This window comes from Pocillopora verrucosa, chromosome 8 (assembly GCF_036669915.1).
Source record: "Pocillopora verrucosa isolate sample1 chromosome 8, ASM3666991v2, whole genome shotgun sequence".
NCBI classification, from domain to species: domain Eukaryota; kingdom Metazoa; phylum Cnidaria; class Anthozoa; order Scleractinia; family Pocilloporidae; genus Pocillopora; species Pocillopora verrucosa.
Window position 1 is genome coordinate 7,917,357 of NC_089319.1, and position 21,579 is coordinate 7,938,935.

Sequence of the window (21,579 nt, forward strand, 5' to 3'; positions counted from 1 at the left end):
GGTCGTTGCTAGGCACTAGTCAGCGGCGGCACAAACAAAAATAGCATATCCGGGCTTTTATGAAGGTTTATTGCTTGTGTGATCAGAGAGTAGTGTTTAAAAATGGCTTGAAACTTGTGAATTTGGAATAAGTTGGACGTTTTTATTGTACACGATCATTGCCTTGGGATAATTTTTTGTAACAGTCTAAAAACATTTGTAATTCTCGGAAGGTTTCTTCTGACAAACGAAGGATAAATTTACGTGGCAACAGTGTGGTTGCTATTGACGTGAGTGGTCCATATTGGTTTGCCTTAATTTTCCGTTGGTTCTTCACCTGGAATTTAACGGGACACCCTTGGATTGTACAAGAAGAAACAAAGCACACCATTGTTGGCTTCGAAGCAGCATTTTATTGCATTTGCCGCGACAGAAATTCGATATTAGGATTAACCAATCGTCAATTTCCCAACTGGAATTGATCGACCTGGAATTTTTAGATTTCTCTGTAGATGTCATACTATTTGTGCTAGCTACACACACAGTCACGGATTCAACATTTGACATCTGATTTTATAAGGAGAAGAATACCACTTGATGGGATTTTATTTCAGCTGAGTCGTGTTCACTTGGTATAAGCGTCCTCAAGCATGGCAGTATACTTTGATCATAAAATTCAGGCCCCTTCAGTGGCAATACAGACTGATATAGCATGGCACAACAATTATTCTCTTTTGGCAGTTGCTTCGAAAAATGAACCAGATATGGGAGGCTCTGTTAACTTCTATCTTGATGAGGTACGTAGCTGAATGACACAGTTCAGTTAATAACTCGATCATGATGAAGTTAATCCCTTTGTGTAAATAATAGAGATTGAGTCACCTTCGACTCGTCTTACTATGCTTTGATCTCAGTCATAGCCTGCCAACTGTTTTAGAGACGATAGTGTGAGACATTTGTCCTCAGAATAGCATCATTTTTGTAGAAAACCCACTCATATTTGGAGACATGAGGGCTAAAAGGTGGTCAAGAGAGAAAAAAGAATTGGGGGGGAGGGGGGAGGGGGGAGGGGGGAGGGGGGAGGGGGGAGGGGGGAGGGGGTGAATTTAGGACCTTGTTATTTCTGCCTTCACCAGGGCTGTCGCTAAGAGTTGGTAACTGTCATACTTCTGGCTAATCTGCCATCTTGTTGAAATTCCACTGAGAATATTTGTTCAACAGCTATTTCCCACTTTTTAGCAGAAGTTAATGTATAATCTAGCACTTAAAGGTTTAGATATAAAAATCAATTCTGGGTTCAGAATTTGCTTAAAGGTTTCTTCTCACTTCACTATTAAACATATTGGCAACCCTGCCCATCCTCTTTTTTACTTGTCCCCAAAACCTGAGTGCTTGAAATGGACTTCATCTGACTTGGTTAAGGTGAATTTGTAGTTTTGACTGTGATGTTGTCTTCTGTTTTCATATCTATAATTGCCTACAGGGAGAGCTAGTTGAAGAATCCTCAATTCAACGTTCCAGTGTAGTAACAGCTATTGTGTGGCATCCTGTTAGAAAGATACTAGCAATTGGCTGGCAGAGTGGGGATGTGCTGATGTGGAATGAACATGATCGTGAATTACATGAGGCTTCATCCATTCATCAGTCAGCAGTTCGAGTTATTCAGTGGAGTAATAATGGAAACAGACTTGTTACTACTGATGAGGTTATCTTTTATTGAGAATTTAATATATTGTCTTGTATTAGCCTAGAATTTTCTTGATCATGCATGTGATAGACGATATTTCACATCTCTTTTCACAAGCTGTATGGTATTTCTGTAGACTACAACACCTGAAACACAGTGTATTAAAAGAAATGATTCAAATGTGTAATTTTTAAATATTTCATTAAAGAATGGGATTTTGGCAGTGTGGAAAGCAGATCAAAGGGGGAGACTACAGCAATCACCATTATATCAACATGATGCCTCCTCACCTATTACAGCTTGTGTCTTCAAGCCACCACCAACATCTGACTAGTGAGTATAAAAAGAATTTGATTTTGAACTTTTGAAACCCATAATGTTAAGGGGTTTCAGGGGTTAGGAAGTAGGCGTCAGACTTTGCAAAGTAGGTGACTGTGAAAAGTTCTTTTAGGGCTAAAAGGTGATTTTTTTTTACCAGAGTATTCAAGGACTTGTTATCAAGTAGCCTGCAGAATTTTTTCAGTCACAGGCTTGTTTTGATGAATGATGAATTTCCCAGGAAAAAAGGAGTCCAGGTTGAAATAATTTAACCCTTTAACTCCCAGATCAAATTTGTACTTCTCCTTACTGTCAACCATACAATTCTTGTAATGTTAGTACAGAGAATTTAGTATTGGATCAACTAATTATCCCCAAACTGATATTTTTCTTTATTCTCATCACTTATCTGGTTGATATTGTACTGATATTGTAAGGAGAAATTCTTGGTCACTCATAGGAGTTAAAGGGATAATTCTAGCTTGATTTGTAATTTTCTTTGAAGAATTGCCATGCTTTACATGGGACTAAAGGAAATACAAATTATGAAATAAATTTTACAATGTTTTGGCCCAAATTCCTTTTAAACTCTATTACATATGCTATTAGTAATATTTTCTCTCATCAGTGCTTTAAACTTACTTTAGATGGTTTTGGTGAAGAGTTATCATAATATACTAGTTTTTGCCTTTTTCTTTTGACTAGATTGAACAACAGGTCTCTCTTTTGATAAAATTTATTGCTGTTAATGGTATTTAGTCACTGAAAGCAAAGTATTTTTTACAGTGACATATCTAGTTTGGCAAAAGCAGCAGTTGCGGGAGACGAGTCTGCTTTGGACATGTTAAGTTGGAGGAAGGGTAACAAAAACATAACAAATACAGCCTCAACTGATTATTCCTTCTTTTTTGGTGTGGTGGATGGTGAGTACTCTTTTGACTTTGCTATACATTGGGGTTAAAAATGGCAAGTGGTTAGATGTTTAACTCTTTAACTTTCAGAAGTGATTAACAAGTAACTTCTCCCTTTAATATCCATACACTATTCAGCAAACAGGTAACAAGCATACTGAAATTCATCAAGAAGAAGCTGTTATCTTGATCCAACTCCAAGTTCTCATAACTAATTTACAAGAAAATGTATAGCAGCTAGTTATTTAACCCTGTAAATCCCAGATTAAATTTGTAATTCTCCTTACAGACAAACATACAATTCTCATGATGTTAGTTCCGAGAATTTAGCATTGGATCAACTAATTATCCCCGAATTGATATTTTTCTTCATTCTCATCACTCATGTGGTTGATATTGTATTGATATTGTAACGAGAAATTCTGTCTTGGTCAGTCATGGGAGTTAAAGGGTTAAATGGTTGAAAAATATGGGATAGAACTGTTAATGCTGTGTTTAGGCTTTGATGTGTGTCTCAACAGCTCTTCATTGGCATACACATACTCCTGTTAAGCTGGAAACTCTCATGAGCAAACACTTATGACAAGGGAGTGCTTGTTTGTCAGCCATGTATTTATTTTGTTGTACATTCTGATTGCAGGTTCAGTGTATTTTGTTGATGACAAGGGTCGTTGCACACGGTGCTTCACAGCAGAGGGTGCTGTAAAGTTCTTGTTGTACAGTGAGGGAAGAGACATGATTGTGGTGGTTACTGAGGGTTTGATTCTTTCACAACACAGAGTGGCTCATGATGGTACCACATCAGAAGTTGCTAAGGTTAGAGTCATGAATTCAAAGGAATGCATATACATAAGCCTTCTTATCCAAATCCTATCAGTGTATATTTCTCAATACTTTCCCTAAAACAGGACTTCAAGCTCAATTTTTTCCAAGTTGCTATCTCATCTGGAAACCTAAAATCCTGACATGGTCCCTTGAAACAAATGATTTGGTACAAAATGAGAATATGGAAAAAAGGGGAGAAGGAAATTTTCTGCAATTTAACTTTAGACCCTAAGCATTAATGTGTTACTCTTTTAAACCCTAAAAGTGGTTAGAATCTAATTTCTCCCCACTATGTCACCCCTAGATCAACCATTAAGGTTACACGAATAAAAGAAATGATCACCAACAAAAGCAGCTGTTAATTATTAAACAAATTCTCATTGTCAGCACCATGGAAAATGTATAAAAAACAGTATTGAGAATATGTACACTGATGTGAGGATGTAAAGGGTTAAAAACTTTACAACTTGCAGCATAAGTGCCAAACATTGATTGTCAAATTGGCAACTTTGCTGCAAATTTAGTCCCCAAAATATTTTTTGTCTCACTATGACGACCAAAACAGTTGCTTAGTACTTACTGGTAGGTGTTCTGTTTTGTGATACTCCTGTTATTCAACAAAGTTAAGATATATCTGTTATCATATTCATCAAATGCATTTTTTACTTTTATTAGGTAAAACTTAGTGGACAATCTGGTAAAAGCCAAATAATCTGGGCAGGAAGACAGGTGTTGGCAACAGCATCAGGAGAAAATGTTGTCAGGTGAAATCATATAATAAAATATTGCTAGCATTATTATATATTATTACCAGTTAAATATTGCTTAATATTAACTTGTTTGAACCTTCAATATTCATATTAAAGGGGTGCTGTTTACGTGTGCATGTGTTTCAGTAATGAACACAGAATACACATTTTTAGCATCTAACATTTGTAATCAAGTGATTTAACATTCTCCTGAAAGTGGGAAACTGTACTAATTGTATGGTTCTTTTATGTAGAATGTGGAATCTTGAGCAAAATGACAACTATGTCCTTTCAGTTGATGGTAGTGGCTTTGAACCTGGTGAGGTGGTCAACTGCATATCATTTAACAAGGTTAAAGGTAAGACTTGTAAAACATCTACTGGTGTTGTCCAACATCAAAACTGTACAGGATGAAGAATTTAATCCTTTCACTTACAAGATCTCCATAGTAATTCTCCTTACTTTCTACCATATAACTCTTATGATGTGAGTTTGGAGAATTTTTTATTGAATCAACTAATGATCCCCTAATTGATATTTTTCTTTATTCTCATCACTTGTCTGCTTGATATTGTATTCATATTGTAAGGAGAAAGTGTATCTTTGTCTCTCAGTGGAGTGAAAGGAGTAAGTCATACCAATATCATGTCCACCTTTACTTCTGTCAGTATTCTCTTACCTCAGGCAGTAACTAGTAAAATTTACCACCAATAGTACATCTTACTCGTTACCATATAAAATCACTTGGATTACTTGAAAATTCAACCAGTTAAAGGATTGCATTACCAGTTTTAATTTTACCTGTCTTGCTTAAAATAAGGGAGATCACTGTATGTTTTATTTAATTAGGTATTCTGGCTGGTGGAACAAACAAAGGAAAGGTAGCAATGTGGAAACATGTGGTTACTAAACCTCAAAAGAAAAAGCTTGAAGGACAGGAAAAATGGGAGCTTCAATCGCCAGCTGTTTTAGAGGGAGAAACACAGTTGTCCCAGATACAGGTGAGAAAAATACAACCTTAGATCAGAGACAGGTTTTTGCTATTGATACTATGGTTGCACTGTATTATAAAAATGTCCAGCTCTGTAATTTTTCTGTGGGCTGCCCTTGCAAAGTTTGTTTGGGTGGTTGTAACTGCCCTCACCAGTTTAACTTTTCTTGTTTCTGAAATACCTTTGAAATACTACATAAATTTTTCATACACATTACTCTATTGTGGATTGAATTTTACTTGATCTTTCCTGTGTGGACATTTCCAGGAAATATGTCCTAATTAAGATGATTCGGTTTTATAAACTTAGTTGATAATGACAATTGGCCATTGTAGAGAGTTTCTAAAGGTGATATTTCGAGTGTTAGCACTTTGTTAGATCAATCCTGCAATTCCCTCCACCAATGCAGCAACGCAGTATCTTTAGAATTTTACCCCCCTTCATGCACTAATCTCCATGTCAGAGTGCATGCAAAATACAAGATGACCACAATATTTCATGTTGTCATTTTTTTGTTTTTCAGTGGGGTGGTAACAAGAGTCTTCTTGCAGTAAATACAGGGGAAACTGTCATTATTTTGAATGAACAAGTTATGAATGCTCATTATAATCTTGAGGTGAGTGATTCTCTAAGCTCTGCAATTGTAAGCATTTCATATGCACATGGTAACTGTGTTTATTGTGTCCTTTGTAAATATCAATTTGAATCACAGTCAAAGTCAACATCTAACTCAAGCACATGATAGAATTTTGCAATTATGATGCTATGTTAATATTTTCTTTGTGTCTGTATTACCTTGTTGTTCTTTTAAATATCACTGCATGGCAGAGATTTTAAATGTTTTCATTTGGCAAATATGTCACTATTCCTGATTTGTTCGTTCCTGTTGCAGCTTGCAGCAGTTCAAGTTTCACCAAGTCAGCTGGCTATTGAAAATTTTACAACTGGTTACTGTCAAGACCTTAAGACAGACATTCACATCAAAGGGGTATTTGTGACAAAGGTGAGTTCTCATGGATGTTACATAACTAACAGGTAAAATGTGCTTAAATTTTAATCTACCCCACGCAATCTCTTTGACTATAAGATTTTCATTGTTTGTACTTGTATCAAATCTGAAAGGTATTAAAGGGCAGTGAATGTGAATGCCAAAATTTTTCCAACATAATCTTAGGGTTTTATTTTAAGTATCAGTAACTGTGTTTTCATTTTTTTTTTCAAAAAGTGTGATTATTCACAATAATTTGGTTTTATCAACTGAGGTGATAGATATAAATTGGCCGTCTTAGAGAGCTTTTAAAGCTAACATCTTTAGCCTTAGTCCTGATAAATTCTGAGATGCTGATGATAGTTAAGTCTAAACCTTGTTAAATTCCAAAGAATGTAATTGTAGTAATTGAAATAATGATGGTGCTGAGATGAGCTATTGAATGTTTGTTAAATTAGAGTCACACAGCGATATGGAATGGTAAAAAAGTTGTAGTTTATGAAGTGGCAAGTGACAAGAGTTTGGTCCGAGCAGAAGGTATAGTGGTGTTTCTTTTGCCCTCTTTTGTTTCACTTAACACTTTTGTTTCAATATAAAAAAGCTTCTCAAAGTTTGATATTTTTATCTGAACAGCGATGCTTTTATAAAACATCACTGAACTCGTTCTTTTCTTTCTAGGTTCTTTTAACTCAGATTCTGCTGTTGTTGTGGTTCATGAACAGAGTGTTTATACTGTAGAACCAGGGAAGATTCATGTTAGGACTTTTCAGGTATAACATGTAAATCTGGGCCCAGGTGTATAAAGGGCAGATAACACTATCCAGTGGACAAGAGATAACAAAATGTATAGGGTTATCCACCGGATAGAGTTTTATCTAGTGGATAGCACTATCCAACCTTCCAACAACCAAAGCCCAATTGATAGTGTCTCGGTGAAACAATGACGCTACTAGTGGTTTCAGTACAGACAAGTGCCGTGACTCAATATGCATACATATGTTAGGGTGTAAAGGGTTAAGATTTGAGACACTTGATCAAAATGTGCTCTTTTCAGTATTTCCTGGATTCCTGTATCATGTGTGCTTGTCCGTTTTTTTTTACTTTGCAACAATGGCTAGGATCAATATGATGTGCTCCTATTGCATTTTGTCTTGAGTATTGTTCTATGTGTTGGCAGGGAACAGTCAAACAGATTCTGCAGTTTCCTGAAGCAGAAGGTGACCCCATTCTTTTAGATGTGTGTGGAAATTTTCTTGTGGCTGGCACTTCATTGGGTTATGTCAAGGTCTGGGATTTGTCAAGAAGGTATGAATTTCAAACAAAACTGGCACTACATGATTGATTTGTAAAGTGACTTGTATGGTAGTTTCTTCTTCCAAATGGCCAGCCCATCTTAGTTACATGTACCACATAGGGTTCTTTTGTAAGAATCACAGTTCTTAGACACTCCTTCATGCTACAAGTGTATACTTGCAAATTAAAACAAGTGGGAGGTATTCCTCTTCAGAGTTCATTCTAGGTTCCAGTCCTCATTGTCATGTTCGATTGTTAGTGTCCAGGCCATCACATCCTTTCCCCCCTCATTTTTATGAGCTCCCCAGTCAAGTCCTAACAAAATTTATTCAGTTCATTCAGAGGGTTAATTGTATTTTGCCTAAAATTTATCTGCATCATCTACATGTGGGTAAAATATATTGAAAGACTGTTTTTTTAAAAAAAAAAATCTGTAGGGAAGCCAAACAGCACTGCAATCCCAAGTCTCTTGAAGAAAGTATAGCCGGGATTGGCAAACTGAAATCCATCAGATGCAACTGTAATGGCACAAAAGTCAGCATCATGTGTGATAAGGTGAGACGACACGAATTTTCTTACTTTGATAGTTTGCCTTTTTGCTTCCTGAGCAATAAAAGATTTACATTCTTCTTGTCTACACTGTTTGGACTTACAACTTGACCTCATACAAGACCAATGAGTTCACGGCACCTTTGATTAATATTCATAAGCAAAATTATCTGAACGTTGTCGCGGACATCGTCAATGACCTGAAAGATCTTCTTTTTGGTGGAAGTTTTTAGACAAAAAAATCTGTTCTTATTACTCAATTAATGCATCTTGGCTTGCTTGTTCCAGGCAAATAACTCTCCTGATAGTAGAATTTATGTGTGGGACATAGAACTCGATGCTTTTCAATCATTTGACTTCGCCACGGGCCAAGGAACTGGAGCGGACGAAGGTGATAAAGAAAGCACTGATCTCACGAATAGGGAGCAGCTGGCTGCGGAAATTGCCGGAAGGAGACCGGCGTCTATGTTCTGGGATCCCACAGAACCCAAGTTGTTAGTCTGTGAGGCTGCGCACATTCCAGGAATGGTACACGAAGCAACAAGTAACAAATCGTCCTCAAAGAAGCCTGTAAATGCGACAGCTGCCGATGCCAGTAGAGAGGTTGGTACATTATTCATCCAGAGCTTCTCTTTTTGGCTGAAAGAGAGAAAAATAAAAAACAATTACTATAAATCCACTAGAATGCTTTCGCAAATTGCTGCAGTCTGATTGGCTTCGGTACTCGCTATATATTTAACAATTAGATTATTAGTTCGGGATTTCTATCACGCATAGAAATCGAGGGCGTATAATCAAATTGTCTCAGTACAAATCTATAAGTCGTTCAAAATTTAACGAGACAGGCTCATGTTTTTATCTTACTTTGTTTACAGCCGTACTCTGTTAGGCCTCTTACTTTACTCAGTATCTACATGTATCATGGAATAAATTACAGCTGCGTAGTCAATCAGATTTCAGCTTTTGTGTTAAAACGCGAGTAAATTTATATTAGTCCGTGATGGATAGTGAATAAAGAGATTAGCACTCGGTGTGACCTATTGGTATCATTGTCTTCAAAAGAGAAGTATAATCGTTTGTCTCACGACGTTTCTACTACTGCATACTGCTAGTCCTCTTCAGGCGATGAGGGCGACTGGTATCCTTATGTAGTAAAAATACGAGCCTTTCTTGTTGCTGAGTTTTGAACGACTTGTAGAAATATACTTAAACAATGAGATAGTTCGCTCGTATTCTAATGATCCCTCCTGATTGGCAGTCAACTTTCTACAGTCCCCCTTTTGTGTTCTGTCAACGACGACCAATCCCCCCTCGTTCCCCCTGATAACCATGTGATCCCTCCCCTAAATCCTGCAACCCTCCCTCCCCCACCTCCTCCTCCCCGACTGGTCCCTCAGAATTGGCTCTAATGAAACAAAGATGGCCTAACTGATAACATTGTGTGATTAGCAACATCAAATATTTATGTACTGGGTGATTCATGATGTTTTTACTTTCCTCTCAACAGAGTGATGTATTGGTGATATCACTGTTCAGTACTCCAGAGAACGGCATCTTGCTACAGGACTTCTTCCCTATTGACTCAGCCTACTTCAGTAAGTTCTGCTCCATAGCCATTCAAAGGTTTTAAAATCTTTTTGCTTATTTGTTTGTTTCTCAGTGTTTGCAAATTCATGGATTCTGAGGTTAAATTCTTTTTCCAGGTTTACTAGGAGTACAAGTGCCCTACTTCTACCTAGTTAAGGTTGGTTTCGACGATTTTTCTTGGAACAGTTTTCTTGAGTCGTCAAACTTTTGCTATATAATTGTCCTGAAAATGATTCTCTGAGAACGCCTGTAGCTGTTTTTCAACGTCTTCTACTAATCGTTTAAGTTGCTTCTGATTGGTTAAGAGGCTAGCGTGGGTTTTTTATACCAATCATAGAACTTAGTAATGCTAAACCCTCGGCGGATGACTTTCAGAACTGGACTGAAAACTGCGCTACTAATTGAGGGAAGTTTTTCTTGGGACAAAGTAATCTTTTAGGTACCTTGCAACAAGATTTTTAATACCCACCAGTTATTTCCCCATTGTAATAAAGAATGATAAACTCTTTCTTTTCGCGCTGACAATGCGCTGAGTCAAATCTGACGCCTTTTAACGTCAATGATACTTTTTATCTTCTGTTCTATTTTGCGTTCAATGAAATAAGATTCTGCTGTCAGTACTCAGTTTTTTGATCATTTGTTGAACCAACAGAGCAGCGAGTTGGAAAGTGCCCCACCCCCAGACCCACCGTCGTATGGAGCGACGAACATTCCTCTCCCTGATAAACACCACATGGTGATCAAACACACCATGAGAGATTTCATTGGACTGGAGAAGGCTGATGCTGAGGCTAGACAGGCCATGATGAATTTTAGCTACCTTTCCGCCATTGGAAACATGGATGAAGCGTTCAAAGCGATCAAATTAATCAAAAGGTTGAAGGAATATTTTTATGGCATATTCACGAAACTATACGTGAAAACACCAAGTGCAAGACTGCGGGTCCAACTTTCTACCCCACCACACCCTTTCCCCCCTTCTTGCCTAACCGCCAAACCTCTAGTGGAGGTTTGTTTCTATCCCCAATCACCCCTGATGCTAGGAGTCGAAGATGGCGGAGATACTTCTTCGCGAAGGATTACTTAAAAGTTTCCTTTCTGAAAATACTCATGCAATGATCACATACAGTTTACGCAAAAATATTCATCATCCTGCACGTTTGCAGCAAGTGTGAGGCGAAGGGTACAGTTTTTTACAGAGCCAGAAATGAAGGAATTGCTCCAAGAATGGATCTTTCTTTTTTGTTACAGCGAATCAGTTTGGGAAAACATGGCTCGCATGTGTGTGAAGACGAAGCGGTTGGACGTAGCCACTGTGTGTTTAGGCAACATGGGTAACGCTAGAGCCGCTAGAGCGCTGAGGGAGGCACAGCAAGAACCTGAATTGGACGCTAGAGTTGCATGTTTGGCCATACAACTCAGCATGACCGTAAGTTGAATGCTGACAGTCATTTTAAGCTTTTCCCGCCAGGTGAAGTTTTCTCAAGCAAAAAGTACACCGAACGAACTAGGTAGAGCTACAACACTGCTTATCTCGGTGCTCATTACATGGTCGAAACATAATCCCTACTTATCTCTTCTCTAAAACAGGAAGAAGCAGAGAAACTTTTGAAGAACTCTTCACGTTACGACTTGCTAAACAAGTTTTACCAAGCATCAAATCAGTGGACAAAGGTTAGAAAACTTGACAACCTCGTTCCCAAGGCTGACTCTTCTTCCCTCTCCCTGGAAACGAGGTTGAAAAACCGAAGTCGTGGATGTATAAAATTTGTTTCTTTCGACCAAGTTTTAGATGTTTGCTCCGCTTCCTTGTTTTACTCTCGTTATAAAATGTACAAACTTGTTTCGTTAGGCAATCGAAGTTGCTGAGCTTCACGATCGCATTCACCTCAGAACGACTTACTACAACTACGCCAAACACCTAGAATCTACAGGGAATATATCAGCGGCTATTGTCAAGTGAGTTGATCTCAAGGAAAACAAAATTACTCTGCAAGTGCGAACGAACCTGATTTTGTTTCGTAGTTTTTCGTTTTAGCTTTGTTTCATGACAAAGATGTTAATCTCAAAAACAACGGTCCAGATTTAACGCCTCGAGTTTAACACTCTAACTCCTAAGATCTGATTATTAATTCTCCCCTCTAGCTACTACACACTTCCATGTAAATCAGCTACGAGGATTTGGCGTTAGATCAAGATAAAACTTCCACCTGATAAGTTTGGGTATTCTCCTTACCTGTTTGCTGGATAATGTAAGGATATTATAGGGAGAAGTTACATATGAATCAATTCTTGGAGTTGAAGGGTTATGGTAGCCTCCTGTCTCCCAACCCATTTACCACATTAGCCGCAAATCGGTTTTCTTATTTTCGTGTTTTTGACGCTGCCTTTTAGTTTTGAAAAAGCAGACACACACCGGTTTGAAGTACCTAGAATGCTTTTGGAGGAACCTCAACAATTAGAAGCCTATATCCTGAAGACGAAGGACAAGTATGTAATTTTTTTTTTTTTGAGTGTGATGGAGAAAGTCATTTTTTATTTTCAATTGAAGCAAATTTACCTCACAAACAAAATTTGTGAAAACGTGCTTCTGGCCTGTAGAGCAGGCGTAATTTTGGCGAGCGAGCGCTCAGAATTTTCTTGGTGAAAACTATAGCTACCATCGTTGATTTTTACGGCTGCAGAAGGCTGGGGAGAGATAAAAATTTATATTAAGGTTGGGAAGGGGTGCGGATCGAGTAAACGGACGAGAAAACGGTTGCGAGTTTGTAACATTAGAAACTTGCCCGACCAAGACGCCTGCACTGCAGGCTAATCTGTTTCGAGCAGGATCGACTTTAGAGGCAATTTTCCCGTTGTTGGCTCAATGACTTTGCACCAAACGAAGGCGTTCACTTGTTGTGTTCACCAAACCTTTTTTTCAGGGAGTTGCGTAAATGGTGGGCGCAGTACATGGAGAGCACAAGTGAAATGGAAACAGCGCTTCAGTTCTATGAAGCTGCACGTGACAACTTGTCACTGGTTAGAGTCTACTGTTACTGTGGCAACCTAGAAAAGGTACAGAAACACTTGTTGTGAAGTAAGAGTGTCTTACGAATTTCGGAGCAATTTTCGTTTGGTCCAGGAAACTGGAGCCAGCTTCTTAACCAATGAAATGCAAAACTGAAACCAATCACGTCTTGGTCACTCGCGTTTTTCCGCGCTTCAAGCAGGTTGCCTGTTTTCGCTTTGAGTTCCCATTGGTTAATGATGATGTCAACTCTTGTTTTGAGGACCCTTCTGTAAACCACTTCGTGACGTTGGCATCCTCATTAAAGATAACTATTATTATTATCGATTGCTAGTTGGGATCACTGTGGTTTGGTTTCTCCACACTCATTTGAAAAATGCTCCAAATGACCAATTCTGGTAAACAAGAATTTTTTGCTTAAGGGAAACCGTGACCGATTTTTTATTTGTTTCCCGTCCTTAAAAACTATCGTTAAGTATTTAATTAGTAGTTTGTTAGAGAAGATGAGCGCCACAGAGGCAAGAATAAACCAATAGGAAACTAAGATCATTAAGGATGGAGAATATTGACGCAGATTTCTAAGCAAATATTGTGATGTGACTCCTTTGACCGGTGGAAAGAATTGCCGGAGCCGTCACTCTATGTATGTATGTTTTCCCGCGTTGACGCCAGTTACATGGTGGGTTTGGGATTTTGATTGGCTAAGTGGCTTAAAGCGTAACCAATCGTCGTTTGGTGTTGGCAACTTTTCCTGCAGTTTTTGGAAGGAGCGATGTCTCATTTTAGGATGGGTCTTATATGTGTGCAGCCATGTATCAAAGTATCATTAATCACAAATATTTAACACTAACACCAAGATACCTCTCCCCAGGCTGCGGAAATCTGCAACGAAACAGGCGACAGAGCGGCGTCGTATCATCTTGCAAGACAATTCGAAAACCAGGTTAGTGGAAGCTGATAAGAGTCAAAATATCTAAACTGAAAACTTGAAAGCATCTTAATCACCAAGAAAAAGATATTTAGAGATTGTAATATCTGATTTATTATTTTCTTTTCAGGAGAAAATTAAGGAGGCTATCCACTTCTACACGCGTGCTCAGTGCTATAGTAACGCGATACGACTTGCGAAGGTGACACTTTTAAAACGTCTTGTAGATGACAAAAAAAGGGATTGAAATAAATTGACCACGACATGTTTGAACACTTAGGGACGAGTCATATTGTTCGCCAGGGGGAGGGGTCGGTAGATTTTTTTTTTTGGGGGGGGGGAGGTTTTAGGAGGAACGGAGGGGGGATGAGTCGTCGCCAACAGAATATCAAGGTGGGGACTATAGAAAATTAACTGTTAGTGAGGGGGGGGGTAAATTTTATCGTGACACAACCAAATTCTCCGCTCCCCCCAACCCCCCAATCCCAGACGATGAACAATGACCGGTCCCCAAGAGGCAACTATTCTGTTAATGCCTCAGTGACTCCGCAACAAAGAGAGATGACCAGTTGTAATGGCGAACGGTTGACTCATGCTCATTTAATTTTTCAGGAACATGGAATGGATAATGAACTGATGAATCTGGCGCTACTTAGCTCTCCGCAAGACATGCTGGATGTAGCAAGGTTAGATATATAGTTTTATCAGAGATACATCTCAGAACCTTGGACTGTAGCAGCTTCTTTAGCGGGCGCTTTTTGTGCTGTTCGCCCCCAGTCTCCTCCGAGCCTTGATTGGTCTTTTTACGCAATACGCTCCCTCTCTCTCTCCCTCCCGTGTTGCGTGACGGCAAAGGATGCTGTTTGTTATCAGAAGTCCCTTCTTTAGTTCTATAGCGAAGCTATAACCTCGATTTTCGCAAGGTTCTAAAACTGAAACAAGGATTTTGTCACAGATTGGTGATGCCAAATCTGCATGCACTAGCTATTTGGTTCGAATCTCGACAAGTTTCACTTTCGCAAATTCTCCTTCTGACAGAACATACTAGAATGTTCACGGAAGTAGCTTAAAGTAATTCCACGCTTGCACACGGTTTCCTGGTTGAATATCCAGCGGCGGAATATCCATTGACAACTTTGACGGAGCATTAAGAAGAATTTTAATTAAAATTACCCTTCTACTGCCGGGTTAAAATATAAATTTTTTTCGAAAGTTGTCCCGAAGAATAGTTGAGAGCGGAAAAAATTACTGTTCGTAAAATTGTAGCAAAGCGAATTTTTGATACTCGAACCTTTAGGCTATAGGCCCTGCACGCTTCCACTGCGCCGCTCTGCTAAACATATTTACAATTGCCTGTCTGACGTAAAAATGCTTCCTGTTTTGCCACCCGCAATTTCTAAGAACGTGAATGAAATTATTTCACACGTTAACCAAAGTATCTGTCAGTGGTTTGCCCGCTTTCTTATAAGTGTGCCCAGCTTTCGTTCCATTTCAGTGCATTTTCGGGACAAAAAGAATATGAAAGGTTATGGAGAGATCACAAGGTCGTTCTGCTGTTATGACAATTTTGTTATGTAGATTTACTGTGATATAAATATTTTTCATGGTGAAGAAAAGCTTTATATTGGCATGAGCAAAATCGAGCTCTTAGGGTTACTAGAATAGACAACAGCGCACTTTCTGTCGCTGATTCTCGCGGAAGCTTACTATGTCTCCATGGAGCTCAGTTTTTTCCTCTTCCGTCAAGTTCGTTTCACTTTCTTGGTCTACGACGCACTGACGGTTAACATTTTAATGTCATCCAATTTTGTCTATGTTTTTTTAAACGACAAAAATGGGAATTTTGATGAGTGAATCATTCCAAAGCTTTTTATATTGCAAAGTGCCGCTTAGTTCCTGCTTCACGCTGTTAAATGTTACAGATTCATCAGTAGAGGCCTCGAATAATCGTTTTCTAGGTATAGGAGAAAAAGAATGAAAAGGAAAGTTCAGTTTTATTCAAATTCTGTCTTGTTTTGGTTTTTTTACCACGACTCTCAGAAAGCTAACAACGACATGGAACATGTACTTGTAAAAGGAAAAAATTTTTATGTGTTTTGGACAAAACTACTAGCAGAGCGAGGTTTTGATCCTCGGACCTCTGGGTTATGGGCCCAGCACGCTTCCACTGCGCCACTCTGCTGCGGTCGCGGATTTACAGCAAATTTTGTTTATTTAATGTGACGTTGTGATGAAAGAGATCGTAATGTTGCATCATCCTCTGTTTGCATATTTTATGCGGTAATGCTATTATCACGTGAATTGTCAGCGGAAGGAAATAAATTAAGACTAATACTGTTTTGCATATTAATTAAAGTTCCTTGTGAGTGGAAGAGTTTAAGATTAAAAAAATAATAATTCGCGTTGCGGAATCATTATAGTTAAGTTTACTACAGTGGTTTGCTGTTGACGCGTTTAATTCTTTCGAGAAAGGTCTGGGGCCTGCATTTTTTTAGCTGAAATTTTGTTCTGAATTTTTTCTCTATTTACAGATACTATGAGAACCATCCCAACATGCAAGATAAGGCAGTCATGCTATATCACAAGGTACTGTTTATCTAAAAAAATGTTGCCTCTTAAAGCATTTAAACCAGGATAAACGTTAACAAACGTTTTGAAAAAAATCTTTCAGGCTTGAGATAAAACGGCTTTTTCAAAACAATCTAAGTTATAGGGAATATTGTTGTAGGAAACTGTGTATTTCCTCTTTTTTGCAAGAACGAAGATAAAGGTATAATTTTTGTCCTTTTTGCGTTCTTGACGGCCCTCAGTTTGAGTATAATTTTCTCACAACTTTTGTTGTATTGGACGAAAGTTTTCCCATACTTACTGTATATCAGAAAAGCTTTGATATCTATTGTGATTGACAAGCGTGCTTTTCGCAAAATTGGTCGGTCGTAGCAATATAGTTTCTTGATGTCATGACTTTCGATCGCTTTCTTTTTTAGGGCGGAAATGTCACCAAAGCGTTGGATCTGTGCTTTGCAACTCAGCAGTTTGCGGCGCTACAAGTGATAGCTGAAGACCTCGACGAGACTACGGACCCTCAGATGCTTGACAAATGCTCCAAGTTCTTTTTGGAACATGAACAGTACGACAAAGCTGTTGAATTGTTGGTTGTTGGCAAACAGGTAATGCAGCACAGCCTTCGATATTCGGTGTGTCAGTCTTTTATCGCGTTTCGTGATACGTCTTAAAGCGCTTTCTGATTGAGTGTCGTTAAACCAAAACCAAAGCGATGATAACAGCCAATCATAGCAAGGAAAATATCACCAGGAGCCAATGAGGACTCGTAGGAAAAACAAATTAACTGAAGCGCGGGAAAACGCGAGTGACCAGATCGCTATTAGTTCTAGTTTTTAATCTGATTGGTTAGGAAAGTGGCGCAAGTTTTCTGGACCAATCACATACCGAGTAAAGCAAGAACAAAGCAATCCTACAATACCTTCGACAACTGAAAACTGCTCTAAAGTTACAATGAGAAAAATTTACCGCCAAAATGGCCCTAAACACTCGTCTTTTCGTATCTTAAGAAAAAAAAGGCATTGTCGCTTTAAAAAAGGAAAGAATTGATATTGGTCTCTTTTTGTCAGTTCTCAGAGGCGTTAGATCTGTGCATGAATCATAACGTTACAATCACAGAGGAGCTGGCAGAGAAGATGACGCTTCCTAAGGGCTCCGATCCGGAGATCAGAAACAAACTCTTAGAGAGGATCGCTGACTGCTGCATGCATCAGAGATCATACCACTTAGCCACCAAGAAGTACACTCAAGCTGGCAACAAAATCAAGGTCAGTGGGCACAAACAAAAGGGACTTGACTTGTTAAAGCAACACCTTTTCGGAGACAAAGCTAAGGTCTTGAATTTTCGCCGCCTGAATCGATAAGGAAATGCTGTGTGAATTTAGAACGAACTAGCTGGTTGTCCCACCAAACGAAGTTGGAAGAATTGGACTTGCCCTTTCCCTGGCCCCGTTTGCTTCGGAGGTCTTTAATATGCCCTTAATGTATTTTGCAACCATTCTTTTTATCGCAATTAGTTAGGTTGGGTGGCTGAATCGGAGTGGTAAATTTTTTTTTTTTGGGGGGGGGGTTGGGGGAAAGAAGGGGGTCCAGGTGGGGGTATTGGTTTTTTTTTATAACGGAATTTTCATGTCGTCGTGAAGAAAGATCGTGAGAGTAACGCAGAAAATTTGTCATAGGACACTGTGCAAGATTATCACTGAATATGAGTAGCTTGAAACTTACAATGACTTTTCTTTCGTCCTAGGCGATGAAATCTCTCTTAAAATCCGGCGACACAGAGAAAATCATCTTCTTTGCTGGTGTATCCAGACAGAAGGAAATTTACGTAATGGCTGCCAACTATCTCCAGTCTCTAGACTGGCGCAAAGATCCCGAGATCATGAAGAACATTATAGCTTTCTACACCAAAGGCCGAGCGCTCGATTCGCTGGCAAGTTTTTACGACGCCTGTGCGCAGGTATGTTTATCGTGTTGTTCTCTTTTGTTGTCATTGCCTCAGTACTCGCCTTAATTTTTTTTCCTTTTGACTCTGTCAGTCGCTGTACAAAAATGTTCATTCTTACAACATACGCTCTGTTACCCTCAATAGTTTTTACGTAAAGCCCTCAAAACTTGAAATAAGATCGAGAATTGGTGCTGTGGTATCGGTACTGTGGAATGAGATCCCATGCTACCCCCAAAAAAGGAACATTCAAAGTCAAAATACAAAACACTGTTTTTGATGTAGATTTATTTATTGATGGACATAAGTGAAAAGTAAGAGGTAAAAAGGAAAAAAATTTGTAATGTAAGATTATTATTAAGATGATCATTTTACAGAACATCCCCTCATTCTTTCCCTCCTTTTTCAATTCTTAAATAATTTTTTATTTTTTTTATTTTTTTTCTTGTTGTATCGTATTGTTTGTAATTAGATATTTATAGACTGGCTAGCGTACTTGTAGCGGTACCCTCTCCCCCCCGTTTCTCCATGGGGGGAAGGGTATGGGTACACGTAGGCTATAAACTGGCCCGCGTAGACTAGTATTGGCTACCCACGGGCCTTAAAAAAATTGTAGATAATTCAGAAATTAAAGTATAATGAAGGACTGTTGTTTTACTTTGTTTTGCTTTAGGTGGAAATTGATGAGTATCAAAACTACGACAAAGCTCTTGGGGCACTTACAGAAGCGTATAAATGTATGGCGAAAGCCAAAACGAAAAACCCTACGGATCAAGAAGAGAAGGTGGCTGTCCTGAAACAAAGAATAGGTTTTCTAAAGAAATTTGTACAAGCAAGAAGGTGAGAACGTCGTGTCATATCCTATAAGGTGGAAAACACTCCTCATTTTGACCTTTTCTACCATCGTCAGGTTTGTTTTCCTCTTACGATACGTCCTTCAAAGAGACGCATTGAAAAGTTATTTTAAGTTCTTTAAAATTGAACGTAGCGGCGTGGCGGGCTGGGGATAATCACCCTTCTCCCCTCTCACTCTCGATCAGTGTGGCTACTTTGTTCTCTTTGTCTTCTCAGATAAGGACAATAAACTGTCTCTTCTCTGTACTGGTTAGCAGGGACGTTAAAGAGCCTACGCACTTCTCACAAAGTGTAGGGAACGTAGCTCCGGTGTTGTAGTCAGGCCTTGTTTTCAAAATTGGGATACCTGGAAGATTTTCCTCTTAAAGTCTTGTAAAGCTCATCAGAGCATTGTAGTGTTTGTTCTTGCTGACGACTTTCTATGTTTAGATATTCAATCACAACATGTCGATAATCGTTTTGATTAATTTATCGTTGTATGATTCTGGTTTCAAATTGTGATGTTGTAGATCATACGACGAGGACCCAGAAGAGGCAATTAAACAGTGTCACATTCTACTTGAGGAGCCGGATCTGGAATCAGCTGTACGTGTAGGAGACGTATATGGGATAATTATAGAACACTACGCAAGACAGCAAAACTATACTAAGGTAAGTACCACTTTGAAGAGCGTCTTTTGAAAAGTGAGGTGCGTTTTCGGTGATTGTTTTCACCAGACAATTGTGGACGAAAGACCAAGTCAGGAATGAAGACAGGTCTGTTTTCAAACGAAACTGGAGTGAACATTACCTCATTTCCACTTTAAATCTCTTCAGCGCTCCCAAGTTGCGTCTGTTTTGGTCATCTTGGCGTATAGAGAAATATTTTGGTGACTGCGTTAGCAGCTTAAGTTGCAAATTTGGCGACCTGTGTTTGACGGTCGTGATGTTAGGGTGTAAAGGGTTTCATTACGTCAACCATTTTCTCGCGTTCTTTCTCCTTAGGCTTTCTCTGTGATGGAGGAGATGAGACGCCGTGTTCCCAACGTGAACATGGCTTACTACGTAAACATGAAGACTATAGAGGCGACCCACAAGGCAGTTGGAGCTCCTTTGATGCGAGGAATGGGCGCGGAACGAGACATCCGCGGGGAACTGGGCGAAGATGAAGGAGAGGAGGTTGAAGAAGAAGTAGAAGAGGATCTTATGAATGGACATGATGATTACTAGGTACCAGGCTGGAACGAGTAGAGAAGATAGGGCCTGGAATGAGCTTGAAAGTAACAGTGGTTGTCGCCGTCAGATAATATGTTTTGAAAGGAGGAACGACAACATTTTCTGCACTGTGATGTGGCCGGGTAGGAAGACGCCGATACGACAATGCTGATGGATAAGAGGGTCTGAAGGAAGGAGTAACAGAACGGGTTCATAACTGTTTTATAGAATGGCTGCTGGAAGTTATTGTAATACGGACAACCCGATCTCATCCGAATGGCTTAGGATGCGTTAAAGTAAGCGATAAAGAAAAGATGTCACTGCAAGCCCTTGAAGTCCTTGTGAAGAGAGCAGTCGGAATGTGAGAAGTTACCCAACGTTAAATAATTCTTTGGTGTCAAATAATGGTGCGGTAGGAAATTTCAAAGTTTTGGGAGCTAAGAACAAAGTCAACTTTACTAAAGTCAGTCTTCAGTTCACTGATTTAAGGAGAAAGCACCCAACAACGACGATTTTTTATGTAGATATTTAGACCGATAGATGTACATAATTGTAACTTAGTCAGACAAGGAAACTAGGTCAGAACCTCTGGCTTTGCAAATTGAGTTACCAACCTTGTTTTTTTCGATTACCAGGACTGTTTGGACAACGTAAGTACCTTCTAATTGTTGATTTTCTTTCTTAAAAAATAATATATGATATGGCAACTGCGTTAACTTTAAAGCAATTTAGTTAAAATACTCATAACAAAAAAAAATTATCTCTTTTCTTAGCTGCCGATTTAAGTCACATGCGTTTCTTCTCACTTCATGATAGGAGTTATTTATTCATAAACAACAAATGTTCGTGTAAATATGTAAGAATAAAGAATATTAGTACTTCAAACTTTTGCCTTGCGGTTTTCGGTGAAATGGAACCCACGGTATGTTTAGAAGTATGAAGTTATGTTCTCTGTTTCGATTAATGCACAAGTGAATTAGCCGTCAATTCGGAGCTAGAATACGAGTTGTCCCTGTTTTTCGGCGGAGTCCGTCGCGCGGGTAAAACATTCTGTGAAAAAGGTGTTAACGCAGAGTTCCGCGCGGTGTACTATCATAAGTTTGTTATTTTCTCTGATTTTTTTTTTTTTAGACTTGCGCAACGGACCTCTCCGAAAAGCAAGGATTGCGCGTAGTCTTATTCAGAAATTTCAGTTGTGCTTCAGGCA

The 21,579-nt window shown here is 39.0% G+C and overlaps 1 protein-coding gene and 1 non-coding gene across 2 annotated transcripts; one reads left to right on the top strand and one right to left on the bottom strand.

Annotated features, from left to right (window-relative positions):
• Positions 1 to 66: 66 nt before the first annotated feature.
• Positions 67 to 21,504, top strand: LOC131793189 (intraflagellar transport protein 140 homolog). The gene is made up of 33 exons (XM_059110593.2): positions 67 to 776; positions 1,463 to 1,684; positions 1,875 to 1,999; positions 2,771 to 2,907; positions 3,536 to 3,711; positions 4,396 to 4,484; positions 4,724 to 4,827; positions 5,319 to 5,470; positions 5,985 to 6,077; positions 6,354 to 6,464; positions 6,908 to 6,986; positions 7,128 to 7,219; positions 7,627 to 7,754; positions 8,180 to 8,297; positions 8,580 to 8,894; positions 9,799 to 9,886; positions 9,995 to 10,035; positions 10,531 to 10,754; positions 11,130 to 11,307; positions 11,469 to 11,552; positions 11,731 to 11,837; positions 12,273 to 12,368; positions 12,803 to 12,935; positions 13,760 to 13,831; positions 13,947 to 14,018; positions 14,429 to 14,502; positions 16,348 to 16,402; positions 16,804 to 16,986; positions 17,449 to 17,646; positions 18,126 to 18,338; positions 18,997 to 19,163; positions 19,688 to 19,829; positions 20,163 to 21,504. Exons 1-33 carry the CDS (start codon positions 630 to 632, stop codon positions 20,385 to 20,387), a joined length of 4,440 nt encoding a protein of 1,479 aa, XP_058966576.2. The 5' UTR covers positions 67 to 629; the 3' UTR covers positions 20,388 to 21,504.
• Positions 15,927 to 15,998, bottom strand: Trnam-cau (transfer RNA methionine (anticodon CAU)). Its single transcript has one exon. It is a non-coding gene; the product is annotated as a tRNA-Met (tRNA).
• Positions 21,505 to 21,579: the final 75 nt, after the last annotated feature.

Excerpts from the sequence above, each read along its gene's own strand:
- LOC131793189 (XM_059110593.2), top strand. The coding sequence starts at position 630 with ATGGCAGTATACTTTGATCATAAAATTCAGGCCCCTTCAGTGGCAATA. Across the intron at positions 11,553-11,730 it reads CATCAAATCAGTGGACAAAG|GCAATCGAAGTTGCTGAGCT; the intron begins GTTAGAAAACTT and ends TTGTTTCGTTAG. Across the intron at positions 12,936-13,759 it reads ACTGTGGCAACCTAGAAAAG|GCTGCGGAAATCTGCAACGA; the intron begins GTACAGAAACAC and ends ACCTCTCCCCAG.